This window comes from Carcharhinus amblyrhynchos, chromosome 12 (genome assembly GCF_965287045.1).
Source record: "Carcharhinus amblyrhynchos chromosome 12, sCarAmb.v2.hapA, whole genome shotgun sequence".
Classification (NCBI taxonomy): Eukaryota; Metazoa; Chordata; class Chondrichthyes; order Carcharhiniformes; family Carcharhinidae; genus Carcharhinus; species Carcharhinus amblyrhynchos.
Window position 1 is genome coordinate 83,250,343 of NC_137335.1, and position 15,634 is coordinate 83,265,976.

General features: G+C 47.3%; 1 protein-coding gene across 2 annotated transcripts in view; it reads left to right on the forward strand.

The window, feature by feature from the left end:
• adgrg6 (adhesion G protein-coupled receptor G6) overlaps positions 1-15,634 on the forward strand; it is a 123,021-nt gene that overhangs the window by 72,260 nt on the left and 35,127 nt on the right. For both annotated transcript variants that reach the window (XM_080200849.1, XM_080200850.1), the window contains 7 exons: positions 3,580-3,668; positions 5,223-5,275; positions 6,146-6,205; positions 7,280-7,422; positions 10,181-10,295; positions 11,798-11,919; positions 14,872-15,076. In XM_080200849.1, the coding sequence (XP_080056975.1) occupies positions 3,580-3,668; positions 5,223-5,275; positions 6,146-6,205; positions 7,280-7,422; positions 10,181-10,295; positions 11,798-11,919; positions 14,872-15,076 (787 nt within the window). The remainder of the gene's footprint in view (positions 1-3,579; positions 3,669-5,222; positions 5,276-6,145; positions 6,206-7,279; positions 7,423-10,180; positions 10,296-11,797; positions 11,920-14,871; positions 15,077-15,634) is intronic.

Below are 15,634 nucleotides of genomic sequence, written 5' to 3' on the forward strand. Positions count from 1 at the left end.
ATCATCGATGCCCAGTTCATTCCAGATATCTGTTAATGGAACGTATTTTCCCAGTTTCCTATGGACAATTCCAGAAGGATTGCAGAACAATTGGGCAAATCTTTCGCATGTCAGTAATTCTTCGACTGTGACTTCCGGCTCACACGCCCAAGAAGGATTTGTGACATCCAGTGTAGAGCGGGCAAAGGAAGTCCAGCTTGACCATCAGTTGGCCGAGGTCACTGTGGACAATACAGATACGGAGAATTCATTATTGGGGTTTGTTTCGGAGAGCCGTGTGCCGAGTGCTTCTTGGAGTCCTGGGCTGAAGTGGGAACCATTTTCAGATTCCGTGTTGGAGAGGGTTAAAGAAGTCCAGGCAGTGACTGTGATCTCTGTATATTCAGGAGCACAGTGGACCTCCCTCACTACACATACCCCATTGCTAACAAGGACCCCCCAACTTGCGAATGCCGATGACATTGTTACAGGGACTCAACCTGAACAAATGGCAGTCACTGGCACTGCCCATTCACCAAGTGACTTCCCAGCTACAGTTCGAAGCACAACTTTAACAAGTCAAAACCATACAAGAACATTGCATTATCTGAAGTCAGAACATTCTGCTGAGCAGCCAATCATTTATAATGAGGAGTTATACCATTCCCTGTTCAGTACCCCAGCTCATGTAAGCCAAGGGATGTCAGTAAACGTTACCTCAGCGTCTGTGGGAGCTCCTCAGCTAAGTGCTGGACCTCAAGAACAAACACCGGTGCCCACATTATCAATGGATTCCTCTCTGGGTCTCTCTATTAGTATACTTCCAACTCCATCGATCTGGGGCAATGTCATCAGCACAGAGACTAACCCTTACAGCGAACAGCCACCGCTAACCTCCGCGACACCACTGGCACATCTTGTGCCCGTCTCTTCATCAGTGGCAACCCCTTCAGTTCCCTCCTCTGATGTTTATGGACTCAGCTTCGTAGCCCCCTCCATTACTCCTGACCAAGCCTTGGTGTCCTGTCTCTGTGAAGAGGCCGGCAGGATGGGCTGCCTGTGCAGAGGAGTGATCGCCAACTGTATGTCTTAGCAGTAGAAACCTGTAGTGGTATCTATCACCATAGATCACTGCCAGTAGTTGCCTCACATGGGATTTTGTAGCATTGAGCTGAACATGTAGCGATAGCTAGCAGTACGCTGTGAGGAGATGGCTGATTATATGAAGCTTGATAACTGTAGAACATTTCCATTTTGTAAGGCTTACCAAGTAGCATTAGCTGCGACAATTAAACAGTATTCTTATAAAAGGTACACGCAGAAAATGCCAGCATTCACTCCCCTTTGAGGATAAATAGCGGGAGCAGCACACTACTCTCTGCTGCAAAAACAAAACATTATTCCATAACTATTTTCATCCAGCACAAAGACACTAATAAACTTTCTAAACCACAAACCAAAGTTCTTCTTTCAATGAACAACAATCCGTTTCTCTGGATGACGAGCAAGCTATTGCTACAGTTTTGTTGAGAGTTTATTGAGGGGTGGCACAGTGGTTAGCACTGCTGCCTCACAGCACCAGGGACCCGGGTTCGATTCCCAGCTTGGGTCAGTGTCTGTGTGGAGTTTGCACATTCTCCCCGTGTCTATGTGAGTTTCCTCCGGGTGCTCCAGTTTCCTCCCACAATCCAAAGACGCACTGGTTGGGTGCATTGACTATGCTAAATTCTCCCTCAGTGTACCCAAACAGGTGCCAGAGTATGGCGACGAGGGGGATTTCACAGTAACTTCATTACAACGTTAATGTAAGCCTACTTGTGACACTAATAAATTAACTTTGACCGCAGCGAATATGGTTTTTCATTGGAGGAGGAAGTTTGGGGCGTGATTCTAAGTGTGTTTTTGACTAACAATCTGGTGAACGTATGACAAGCACCACTTGAAGGGGAGGAAGAATGTGGTGGATCTGGTACTTAGCTGTAGCTGACGATTGATCTGCTGGGGACCAAGATGGGAGGGTGCGGACAGAAGGAGCTGGCACGGAAATTCTTCGCTCTTTTTTGAAACTGGGGAAAGTACAATTCAGAGCCTGAGCTGCTCACATTCACAGAAGCCAGAAGTTCAGGCTGATGTTCACTTTGTATATTAACCCTTTGAGTCCCCTGGACAATAAATATAGCCTGGAATACACATCATCACTGATTTAAGCAGGGATTGAACATAGAGTTCTAATGAATATTGTCAAAAAAAATTAAGGTTGAAGTGAGCTCTGGCACTTATTGCTTTTGTTGTCTCCTCAGAGGATTAACTATGTATCTCTGTGCTTGATTTTCCCTGGAAAATGACATTCTTTAGCCTCCTCCCTGGTAAATGTCCACAATCCCAAAGGATAACTAACGCACGCCTCTGATTTTAACTAACGTCGGCAGCCGTTAGCAAGGCAAAAGGCGCCATCTAGCGAGGACTGTGCAGACGATCCCCTCCCTCCTTCTCCCCCTCCTTCCCTCGCACTTGCTGCTTGGCACTCATCCAGATCGCTTTCCTCACACTGGTGTTTTCCAAGGGGATGAACACAGAAGATCCGGTCGGCAAATGCCCTGTAATCGTTACAGCGTTTGGAAGCGGGCGCTGGTCTCCTTGTCCTCTTTGGATCTGTGGGCCTGACTTTAGTAACCAATCAATGAAGTCTGCACAATTTTCGCTTCAGTAGCTCTTGACCTGTAGTTGGTTGGCTAATCCTATAGTTACAGAATGCTGTGTATTATCGTACTACGTAAGAATCAAAGATGCATAAGAATGTACAATGTATTGACAACTTTGGATCTTATCTGCATTCTAACACACCGGATAATGGGACAAATTAAGAAAACTCTTTTTTTAGACTATCTTCCTTCCGTTCCATTATCTGTCCATGGAAAGTGTGCCTCTTGCATTCTCTCTGAAGCAATGGTCTGCTATCTGCTACAGCCAGCCACTCAAACTCCAGCAATCCCAACTGGCTCCTGCCTCTCACCCTTAGGGGAAGGTGGCATTGTCACAGGAGGAGTAATCTGGAGACCCAGGGTAATCCAGATTCGAATCCCACCCTGGCAGATGGTGAAGTTTGAATTCAATAAAAACCTGGAATTAAATAGTCAAACCTTTGTCGATTGTCACAAAAACCCATCTGATTCACTAATGTCCTTTCGGGAAGGAAATCTGTCGTCCTTACCCGGTCTGGCCTCCATGTGACTCCAGGCCCACAGTAATGAGTCTAAACTGCCCCTTCAAGGGGAATGGGCAATAAATGCTGGTCCAGCCAGTGGTGCCCACCTCCCAGGAACGCATGGGGGGAAAGAAACCCCATTCTTCTATTTGCTGAACGATTGAACCATAAGGCACACATTTCCAAACTGGTTTAGTGTGGAGTGAAGAGGCCGTGTTTTTCCTCCGGGTACATCTCCTGGCAACAGCCTGAGTTTGTAGGAGGATTTCCTCCACTCGCTGTCTCCGGCCGGACTCTCCGCATTGTGGCTATTCTCGGTGACTAGAGGAAGGCGTTTGAGGGGAGTGGAGGGGTTTAAACACACGTTGTAACTCTGCTCTGTTCTCACTACACAGGGGGACTTTTATACAGGACAGAGTTCACAGTCCATGACCTGAAGGGGAATATGAACACAGCGGATCTCGAGCGAACAGTCTCAGCCTGGGTAGGTCGTTTCCATTGACCTTTTCTTTGTGTAATAATACTAACCTGCTCCTTCTGTGTACGTGTCTCCGTGATACCCTCAGCTACCCGGACACCCCACACCGCTCCTCACCCTCCCGGCCACTCCCCAGCTGCTTGAGACAGTCAAGACAGAGAGTTAGTAAAGCCAAAGAGAGCTGGAAAGTTCCAATTTGTGTCGGAGCAGTTGGCATGGCAACAGGGCTTTATGTTCTTCATTGGATGTGGGTTTCACTGGCAAGGCCAACATTTATTACCCCTGTGGCTGGCCAGGCCATTTCAGAGGGCAGTAAAGAGCTGTATTGCTGTGGGTCTGGAGTTACATGTAGGCCAGACCAGGTAAAGACGGCAGATTTCCCTCTCTAAAGGACATTTGTGAACCAAATGGGCCGTTACAGCAACAAGTGACAGTTGTCATGGTGACCATCACTGAGATGATCTTTGTACTCCAGATTTTATGAATTTAGTTTAAATCCCACCAGTTGTTGGGTTGGGATTTGAACCTGTGCCCCCAGAACATTAGTCTGGGCCTCTGGATTACGAACCGAGTGAGATTGCCACAATGCCGCCATCTCCCTCTGTTGCAGTTGGCTTCATCACTCTTTAGTGAGGAAAGATAAAACTCAGAAGGACTTCCACATCCCACCCTGGGACACTTTACCTATAGAGGATAGAGAACCATTTTAGACTCATAGAATCCCTACAGTATATTCAACCCATTGAGCCTGCACTGACAATAATCCCACCCAGGCCCTATCCCCTGCCAATTATTTATTCTGCTAATCCCTCCAATCTACGCCTCCCAGGAGACTAAGGAGCAATTTAGCATGGCCAATGCACCAACCTGCACAACCTGGACTTAGGGAGGAAACCAGAGCACCCGGAGGAAATCCATGAAGACGTGGGGAGAATGTGCAAACTCCACCATGCTGTGTGGAGTTTGCACATTCTCCTCGTGTCTGCTTGGGTTTCCTCCGGGCGCTCCGGTTTCCTCCCACAGTCCAAAGATGCGCAGATTAGGCTGATTGGCCATGCTAAAAAATGGCCCCTTAGTGTCCTGGGATGTGTAGGTTAGAGGGATTAGCGGATAAATGTGTAGGGGTATGGGGGTAGGGCCTGGGTGGGGTTGTGGTCGGTGCAAACTTGATGGGCCAAAGGGCCTCTTTCTGCACTGTGTGATTCTGTGATCCAAGCTGAGAATCGAACCTGGGTCCCTGGTGCTGTGAGGCATCAGTGCCAACCACTGTGCCACCATCCCTGCCCTTCACTGACGTTTTCCTCTTCTTTGCTTATCATCTCACTCCCTCACACACCCTGAACCTTATCCAGTTGAACAACATACCTGATAGAAGAGTAGATGGGACCATTTCCTGCACAGGGAATCCACACAGATGTCAAGACTCAGCTGTTCTGACATGTCTTTCTTTGGTACCATTGCTTACCTGAGCAAGGGAGGAAAGTTTCCGTGCCTGTGGCCTTTTTTAACAGATTGACCTGTTTGCTAATTTGCTGTTTCTCTCTTTCATTGAATTTTCAGCTTACTGAATCTTTTCAGAATTGGAATTACTCTGTCTACGTGGAGAGTGTCAGGTGAGCAGATTGACTCTTGATAAATAAAATCGAAGGTTAAACTCGCGTGGGAGTGTGTCATTAAACACGTGCGTTAATGCCTCCGATTAACACGCAAACACAAAAAATAAGAGCGGGATTAGACCATACAGCCCACTATGCCTAATCATAGAATCATAGAATCCCAACAGCGCAGAAGGAGGCCATTTGGCCCATCCAGTCTGCACTGACTGCCTCATCCAGGCCCTGTCCACATTACCCCAGGCATCTACCCAGTTAATCCCCCTGACACTAAGGGGCACGGCCAATCCATCTAACCAGCACATCTTTGGACAATGGAAGGAAACTTGAGCACCCAGAGGAAACCCATGCAGACACGGGGAGAAAGTGCAAACTCCACACACCAGGTTAAAGTCCAACAGATTTATTTGGAATCGCGAGCTTTTGTCTGTGACTCACCTGATGAAGGAGCAGCGCTCCGAAAGCTCGTGGTTCCAAATAGACCTGCTGGACTTTAACCTGGTGTTGTCTTACTGTGCCCACCCCAGTCCAACACCAGCATCTCCGCATCAACACTCTACACGGACAGTGAGTGAGGCTGGAACTGAACCTGGGTCTCTGGTGCAGTGTGCCACCGTGCTGCTTGTAACAGGCAGGCAAGTGGAGGCTAATATCATAGCCATAACTTACCGAACAGCAGAGCAGGAGGGGAGGAATGGCCTACACCTGCTTATGCTCCTCGGAGTTTCCATCTCACAATGGAGACACCAAATAGATCATTTGCAGGGTGTCTCTAAGTTGCTGATTTGTTGGAGAAAACCCAACCAGTTTTTATTTTATGATCTGTAGTTTTTTTTCTCACAAATGGGAATTCTTTCTGTCAATGTTTAGGATTTCTGAAAGTGACAAAGTACCATCGCACCGGATTCCCCGGTCAGCCGAGAGCGCGAGGTGAGACATTGATACCTTTCTCGCTGTGTTCAGATTGCTCCTTTTATTTATTCTCTCGCGGGATGGGGGTGTCACTGGCTAAGCATTTATTACCCATCAGTAACTGCTCCTTGAGAAGGTGGTGGTGAGCTGCCTTTTTGAACCGCTGTACTCCATGTGGTGTAGGTGCATCCACAGTGCTGTTAGGGAGAGGGGTTGCGGGGGGGGGTGGTTCCATGATTTTGATCCAATGACATTGGCGGATGATGGGTGAACATTGCAGTTTACATTCCCGTTCCTCTCAGTTCCTCCTGGTTCATTCCTGTTCACCCAGCTCATTCCAATCCATCCCTGTTCATCCTTGTTCACCCAGTTCATTCCAGTTCATCCAGTCAATTCCAGTTCGTTCCTGTTCACCCAGTTCATTTCAATCCATCCCGGTTCATCCTTCTTCACCCTAGTTCATCCCTTTTCACCCAGTCAATCCCAGTTCATTCCAGTTCATCCCAGTTCATCCCTGTTCACTCATTTTTTTCCCTGTTCACCCAGTCCATTCCACTTCATCCCTGTTCACCCAGTTCATCCAGTTTATCCCTGTTCACCCAGTTCATCCCAGTTTATCCCTGTTCACCCAGTTCATCCCAGTTTATCCCTGTTCACCCAGTTCATCCCAGTTTACCCCTGTTCACCCCAGTTCATTGCAGTTCACCCAGTTCACCCAGTTCACCCAGCTCACTCCAGTTCACCCTGTTCACCCAGTTTATCCCTGTTCACCCCAGTTCATTCCAGTTCACCCCAGTTCACCCAGTTTATCCCTGTTCATTCCAGTTCATCCCAGTTCATCCCAGTTCACCCCAGTTCATCCAGTTTATTCCTGTTCACCCAGTTCATTCCACTTCATCCCTGTTCATTCCAGTTCATCCCTGTCCATCCATTTTATCCCTGTTCACCCCAGTTCATTCCAGTTCATCCCAGTTCACCCCAGTTCATTCCAGTTCACCCCAATTCATTCCCTTCACCCAGCTCATTCTAGTTCATCCCAGCTCATTCCTGTCCATCCCTGTCTCCGTTTCTCACATGTTATTTCCTCTTCAGCTACGATTGTTTGGCCATTCTGTATTACAACATTACCAAAAATATTTACCTGGAAGAGAGGATAGTCCAAGAGAGACTGAGAAACACATCTTCAGTTATCGGGAATAATCTTTCCATCGACTCCATTCAGGTGCAACCAGTGGGTAAGTGACAATCACTTTGAAATAACCTGCCATTTGTTTCTGATGGACAGATAGGAGGTACGGATGGTGTGGGCTGAATGGTTTCCTTCGATCAGGAAAGATTGAAAAGGCCGGGAGTCTCTCTTCTCTCAAACAGAGAAAGCCAAGAGATGGCCCAACAGATAAAGAAGGGTAGGGTAGAACATAGATAAAATGTAAATTAATCCAACAAACAATTTGGGGGGAATATATGGCCGCACTTGGAATATAGTGCTCAATTCACCACACTACCAGAAGGATGTGGGGGCTTTGGAGAGGGTACAGAAAAGATTTATCAGGATGTTGCCTGGTATGGAGGACATTAGCTATGAGGAGACATTGGAGAAACTTGGCTTGTTCTCACTGGAGGTTGAGGGGCGACCTGATAGAGGTTTACAAGATTATGAGGGACGTGGACAGAATGGATAGTCAGAAGCTTTTTCCCAGGGTGGAAGAGTCAATTACTAGGGGGAACAGGTTTAAGGTGTGAGGGGCAAGGTTTAAAGGAGATGTACGAGGCAAATGTTTTACACAGAGAGTGTTACCGGTCTCACTACATTGTTGGTTAGACTGATTGGAGTATTTAAAGAGAAGCTAGATATACGTAGAAGGGAGAACGCACTAAAACATTTTGGTTAAAGCTGCGGATGCTGGAAATCTGAAATAAAAATAGAAAATGTTGGAAAAGCTCAGCAGGTCTGGGAGCACCTGTGGAAAGAAGCAGAGTTAACAACTGGAATTTTACTGCCCCGCCTGCCACAGGAATCAGAGTGGGCGAGGGGCAGAACATGGAAAGGTTTGTGATCTTGGGCAGGATTTTATGGTTTCGGGACGAGCGAGGCAGGAAAATCCTGCCCAGCGTTTTAGTTGTAAATGACCCTTCTGCGGAACATTTTGGTGTTGGGGTTGGATGAATTTTGGTGGGAGGAGACAGCATCAACACCAGCAGTTGGGCTGAATGGCCTGTCGCTGTGCTGTACAGTTTGGAGTAATCCTAATTCTATGTAAGATTGCTACCTGCTATTTCCAATGTGTATTGGAAAATACCAAGGTCTCACTTGTAGTGGGGGCTGGGAGGTAGCTAAGTGTGGATTCCAAACAACACACAGCGAGGAAGGGTAACATCTAAAACTCAGTTCTTCCTGTTGTCTCAACGTAATGATTGGAGTGCTGGAGTTACATGGTATGGTCCTATCCAATGATATTGCTACCATACGAAAATAGGAACAAAAGTAGATCATTCAGCCTTTGTAAATGTTGTTCTGTTGTTCAATTAGATTGGGCCGAAGGGCCTGTTTCCCGTGCTGTGTTGTTCTTTATTAGCCCAAAGAAAAGAGATTTAGATCAGAGTTGCCTCAAACCTCAATACCATTTACTCATCGTTGCTTCATACCGCTTGATGTCAATTACTTAATCATGGCACAGTGGTTAGCAGTGCTGCCTCACAGCACCAGAGACCCAGGTTCAATTCTGGCCTTGGATCACTATCTGTGTGGAGCTTGCACATTCTCCCCGTGTCTGTGCGGGTTTCCTCCGGGTGCTCTGGTTTCGTCCCACATTCCAAAGATGTGTGGGTTAGGTGGATTGGCCATGCTAGATTAGCAAGGTAAATATGCAGGGTTACAGGAATGGGCTCAGTGCAGACTCGATGGGCTGAATGGCCTCCTTCTGCACTGCAGGGATTCTATGATCTATCAATCTCAGTTTTGAAAATACAGAGTCAGGAGAAACAGTTCCAGACTTCTACAACTTTATGTATGAACATATTATTTCTTGACAGGCCCCAACTCTAATCTTAAGACTGTGGGGGGGGAGTTTTCCCATTTTACCTGCCATGGGAATCATAGCGTTTCGGGGAGCCATGCAAAGGTCCGTTGACCTCGGGTGGGATTTTCCAGTCTTGGGGAGAGCCTGGCTGGAAAATCCCGCCCTGTGTCTTTTTGTTCAGGATGTTCCCACAGTGGACAAGTTCCTTCATTAACTAAATATCCAATCTCCTTATCATTTCAAACACCTCAATCAGATCACCCTTCAATCTTGTAAACTCGAGGGAATACAAGCCAGGGTTAATCAAACTGTCCCCATGATGTAACCCTTAAGTCTGTGACATAGTTCTGCACTGTTCCCTCTGCAAGGCCAGTGTACCCTTGTGATAGCGCTGAATGTTCTGGACCAAGGCCTACACACATTAGTGGGAGATGGTGGTAATGCCACTCAGCTAATAATCCTGAGGCCCAGCCTAACGTTCTGGGGACACAGGTTCAAATCCCACCACGGCAGCTGGTGAAACTTTAAATCCAATTCGGAATATAATGTTAGCCTCAGTAACGGTAACCGTGACAACTGTTGTTGCCATCCGATTCACTCATGTCCTTTAGGGAAGGAAATCTGCCGCACTTAGCCAGTCTGGCCTATGTGTGACTTCAGAGCCACACCAATCTGAAATGACCCAGCAAGCCACTCAGTTCAAGGGCAGCTAGGGATGGGCAATAAATGCCCAGCGATGCCCATGTCCCATGAAAGAGTTAAAAGAAAACACATGAAGCTTAACTTCTTTTGCTTTGGAATCGCAGTCTCCTTGAGGTAAATATTTGCAACAGCCTTTTTGAGTAATTATCAAGCCTTTTCTAATGACCCATAAATCCCTTTGCTTTTCCACATATGTAGTCCTGTTTTTAATGGTTTTAATCATTGATGTCCCTCTGTGTTCGATATAACTTTCAGTGTCCTCTGTCCACAGTGAACTGCTCAATGGAAGAACAACCGAGCCAATATATTTGGAAAGATACCCGGCCAAGGACCACCCAGCGTCTGCCTTGCCTCTCGAATCAAGGGCAGTTTGCGAGCCGGAAATGGTGAGTTGATTCGATTCTCTCCACACTGATTCTAGCTGATTAAAAATGAGGGGTAAGTGTAGAGGATGACATCACTCAATTCATCTCAACCCCAACGGATTAGTTGGACATCCCAATCTATCTGAGTGTCCAGCCTTCAGGGATTGCCTTGAAGTCTCCAGGAGTTAGGAATGATAGTCTACACCCCATAAGAAATAGGTGCAGGAGTGGACAATATGCCCCATCAAATCTGCTTTGCCATTCAGTACAACCTGACTGGCCTCAACTCCACCGATCACGATATCCTTTCATTCCCTCAGTGCTCCGAAATCTATTGACTCCTGTCTCGAATATGCTGAGAGTGCATCTCCAGCTTGAAGTGCCTTCTCTTTACCTTACCTGCATCAGCAGGAGGCTGCAGCTCCTTCAGGCAAAGGAAGCATTCTTTCTGGTTGTGCCACAGCTCGGTATGGGCTCCTGCTCTGTCCAAGACCGCAAGAAACGACAAAAGGTCATGAATGTAGCCCAATCCATCATGCAAACCAACTTCCCATCCATTGACTCTGTCTACACTTCCCACTGCCTTGGAAAAGGCAGCCAGCATAATTAAGGACCCCATGCACCCCAGACATCCTCTCTTCCACCTTCTTCCAAATTCGAGATATAAAACTTACGATTCAGGCTGGCTTCATGAAACATTCTGGAATTTCTAACCTGAACCACAATACCTTTTGGAGGTGCAGTGCCCAGAGTTAACACCGTCACTCCAGAGTCAATCTAACTGTAGATTTATATCAGTATGGAACATCTTCCATCCCTCTGTAATCCAGCCCCCTTGCAATGAAGATAAACATTCCATTAACCTTTTCAATTAATTGCAACTGTTCAGGGCACTGGTGAGGCCGCAACTGGAATACTGTGCGCAGTTTTGGTCACCGCATATATTGGCCTTGGGAGGGAGTACAGAGAAGGTTCACCAGGCTCATACCGGAGATGAGGGGGTTAGCCTATGAACAGAGATTGAATAGACTGAATCTGTACTCATTAGAGTTTAGAAGGCTGAGGGGGGATCTTATAGAGACTTACAAGATAATAAAGGGGCTAGATAGGGTAGAGATAGAGAGATTCTTCCCACTTAGAAAGGAGAGCAGAACTAGAGGGCACAGCCTCAAAATAAGGTGGGGAGGTGCAGTTTAGATCGGAGTTGAGGAGGAACTTCTTCACTCAAAGGGTGGTGAATCTCTGGAATTCTCTGCCCGTTGAAGTGGTGGAGGCTACCTCGCTGAATATATTTAAGTCACGGGTAGATAGGTTTCTGATAGACAAGGGAATTAAGGGTTATGGGGAGAAAGCGGGAAAGTGGAACTGATCCACTTCAGATCAGCCATGATCTTATTGAATAATGGGGCAGGCTCGAAGGGCTAGATGGCCTACTCCTGCTCCTATTTCTTATGTTCTTATCCGTGCACTGGTTTTTAGTGTTTTCCGCAGGTGAGATGATGTCTTCCTGTTTGTTTTCCCAGTATGTTGAACATGCAGAACTACACATCTTTCTGGGAGCCACCTGACCTGAGGAACTGTTCGATAGTACCGACACCAAGCACAAATGGCAGCGACTTAGAAAATATCCCATTGGTATCTGCAGGTAATTGCCCCTTGCTTTGTCAAGTGAAGGATGTGTCTGCTTTAGAATGTTAAAGGGCAGAGAGATCCCACGCTGGATCGCTGCTGGGTGGGCGTACCCAGTGATCAGAATTGAACCCAAAATGGGGTTTGGGGTGAGGAGACATTTCGAGCTGGGTTAGTGCTCCTGACTGCTGCTCGGGGACCACCATTGGCCAGGAGGATGGGTACAACCCATTCCGTGATGCTTCTGTAGTTGAATAGCCTCCTTATACTCACTGATGGTTTCCATTCGGGTGCCATCTAAGGATTTGCAGCATTGTGAAAGTATGTCTGTAAAGGAGGAGAGGGAAAGTTAAAACTAAACCCAAAACAGTATCGGCTACCATTCTTAAAGTGTAGCGTCATCGGATTCTCCATCATTTCCCACCAATCTCTATTCGCCACTGAGTTGCAGCATACATGGGTTCACTCCACAACAGTGCTGATGAAGGGCTGGATCTTCTCATTGGGGGCCGTACGGTGACACAGTGGTTAGCACTGCTGCCTCACAGCGCCAGAGACCCAGGTTCAATCCCGGCCTCGGGTCACTGTCTGCGTGGAGTTTGCACGTTCTCCCCGTGTCTGCGTGGGTTTCCTCCCACACTCCAAAGGTGTGCGGGTTAGGTTGATTGGCCGTGCTAAATTGCCACTTAGCATCAGGAGGCTTAGCAGGGTAAATATGTAGGGTCATGGCATAGGGCCCGAGTGGGATTGTGGTCGGTGCAGACTCGATGGGCTGAATGGCCTCCTTCTGCACTGTAGGATTCTATGATTCTATCCCTTGGTGGGTAAGACATTCACCAAACCACCCGCCCACTGCCTGATGGCGGGTTCCCTGGCAGCAGGATGGGCAACACCGTATCATCATCGGGACAAAGGTGAGGCCCTCCTCTCACCGGGAAACATGCAGTGGGGAAGAGGAGCCGGAAAATGGTGGGCCACCTTCTTCACCTGAAAAGATGCCACTGCGGCGGGGCTGGGGTGGTGCTGGAAAATCCAGCTGGCAGCCAATGGCGAGCTGTCTTCTCCACTGGCAAATGTGTTGCCGGTGTTGGAGAGGGAGCCCTGCCTCAGTCTCTGAAAATTATGGGTATGTAGATATGTTGTTCACAAACTCTGTTCGAAGTACATCAATGAACACAATATTTGTTCACTGAGTCTTCATGCATGATTATTGCATGTTGAAGCATTCACATGCATGAACCCCGTGTGGGTATACAGACATATCTACACATAACCTTGCTGCATTGGACCAGGCGCATCTCAACTCTATTTCTGCTGATCCTCCAGTGAATTTGACCAATGATCACACACTGACCGTCCAGTGAATTTGACCAATGATCACACACTGACCGTCCAGTGAATTTGACCAATGATCACACACTGACCGTCCAGTGAATTTGACCAATGATCACGCACTGACCTTCCTGTGAATTTGACCAATGATCACGCACTGACCTTCCCGTGAATTTGACCAATGATCACACACTGACCTTCCTGTGAATTTGACCAATGATCACACACTGACCTTCCTGTGAATTTGGCCAATGATCACACACTGACGTGAATTTGGCCAATGATCACGCACTGACCTTCCTGTGAATTTGACCAATGATCACACACTGACCTTCCCGTGAATTTGGCCAATGATCACGCACTGACCTTCCTGTGAATTTGGCCAATGATCACACACTGACCTTCCTGTGAATTTGGCCAATGATCACACACTGACCTTCCTGTGAATTTGGCCAATGATCACACACTGACCTTCCCGTGAATTTGACCAATGATCACGCACTGACCTTCCCGTGAATTTGACCAATGATCACACACTGACCGTCCTGTGAATTTGGCCAATGATCACGCACTGACCTTCCTGTGAATTTGACCAATGATCACGCACTGACCTTCCTGTGAATTTGGCCAATGATCACACACTGACCTTCCTGTGAATTTGACCAATGATCACGCACTGACCGTCCAGTGAATTTGACCAATGATCACACACTGACCGTCCTGTGAATTTGGCCAATGATCACGCACTGACCTTCCTGTGAATTTGACCAATGATCACGCACTGACCTTCCTGTGAATTTGACCAATGATCACGCACTGACCTTCCTGTGAATTTGACCAATGATCACACACTGACCTTCCTGTGAATTTGACCAATGATCACGCACTGACCGTCCAGTGAATTTGACCAATGATCACACACTGACCGTCCTGTGAATTTGGCCAATGATCACGCACTGACCTTCCTGTGAATTTGACCAATGATCACGCACTGACCTTCCTGTGAATTTGGCCAATGATCACACACTGACCTTCCTGTGAATTTGACCAATGATCACGCACTGACCGTCCAGTGAATTTGACCAATGATCACACACTGACCGTCCTGTGAATTTGGCCAATGATCACGCACTGACCTTCCTGTGAATTTGACCAATGATCACGCACTGACCTTCCTGTGAATTTGACCAATGATCACGCACTGACCTTCCCATGTATTTGACCAATGGTCACGCACTGACCTTCCTGTGAATTTGACCAATGATCACGCACTGACCTTCCTGTGAATTTGGCCAATGATCACACACTGACCTTCCTGTGAATTTGACCAATGATCACGCACTGACCGTCCAGTGAATTTGGCCAATGATCACGCACTGACCTTCCTGTGAATTTGGCCAATGATCACACACTGACCTTCCTGTGAATTTGACCAATGATCACGCACTGACCGTCCAGTGAATTTGGCCAATGATCACGCACTGACCTTCCTGTGAATTTGACCAATGATCATGCACTGACCTTCCCGTGAATTTGACCAATAACACGCACTGACCGTCCAGTGAATTTGACCAATGATCACATACTGACCTTCCTGTGAATTCCTCTGAACTTTTTCCCTTGTTACTTCCCACAGACAACGCAGCTGAGGTCGCCAATCAGCTTCTGGATTTTACAGCAGACAAGAACCTGACGCGGGAGCAGGTGGATAAGTTGGTGGAGACGCTGAAACAGATTGTCATCGTCTCCGAGATCAACTCCACCTTGGCATCAACGGTGCTAACTGTCCTGTCCAACATCCTGTCGAGCTCTGACACCGCTCTGGCCACATCTTCCCAAGTGTGAGTATCCCGCGGCCGGTTTGGTTTTATTTGTGTTTACCCTCGCTTCCTGGCTGGTTGGGAATGTGTCAGGAAAATGTGTAACGTTGGCTGAGGAATGAATAGAAACCATCAAATTCTAACAGTGCAGAAAGAGGCCATTTGGCCCATCATAGAACATAGAACATTACAGCGCATGAAAAGGCCCTTCGGCCCTCGATGTTGCACCGACCAGTGGAACCAATCTTATGACCCTCTAACCTAAACCGTTCCAAAATTATGCATATGCCTATCCAATGACCATTTGAATGCCCTTAAAGTTGGCGAGTCCACAACTGCTGCAGGCAGGGCATTCCACGCCCTTACTACCCTCTGAGTAAAGAACCTACCTCTGACATCCGTCCTATATTTATCACCCCTCAATTTAAAGCTATGCCCCCTCGTGTTAGTCATCACCATCCAAAGAAAAAGGCTCTCACTGTCTAATCCCTGATCATCTTGTATGCCTCCATTAAGTCACCTCTTAACTTTCTCTCTAATGAAAATAACCTCAAGTCCCTCAGCCTTTCCTCATAAGAC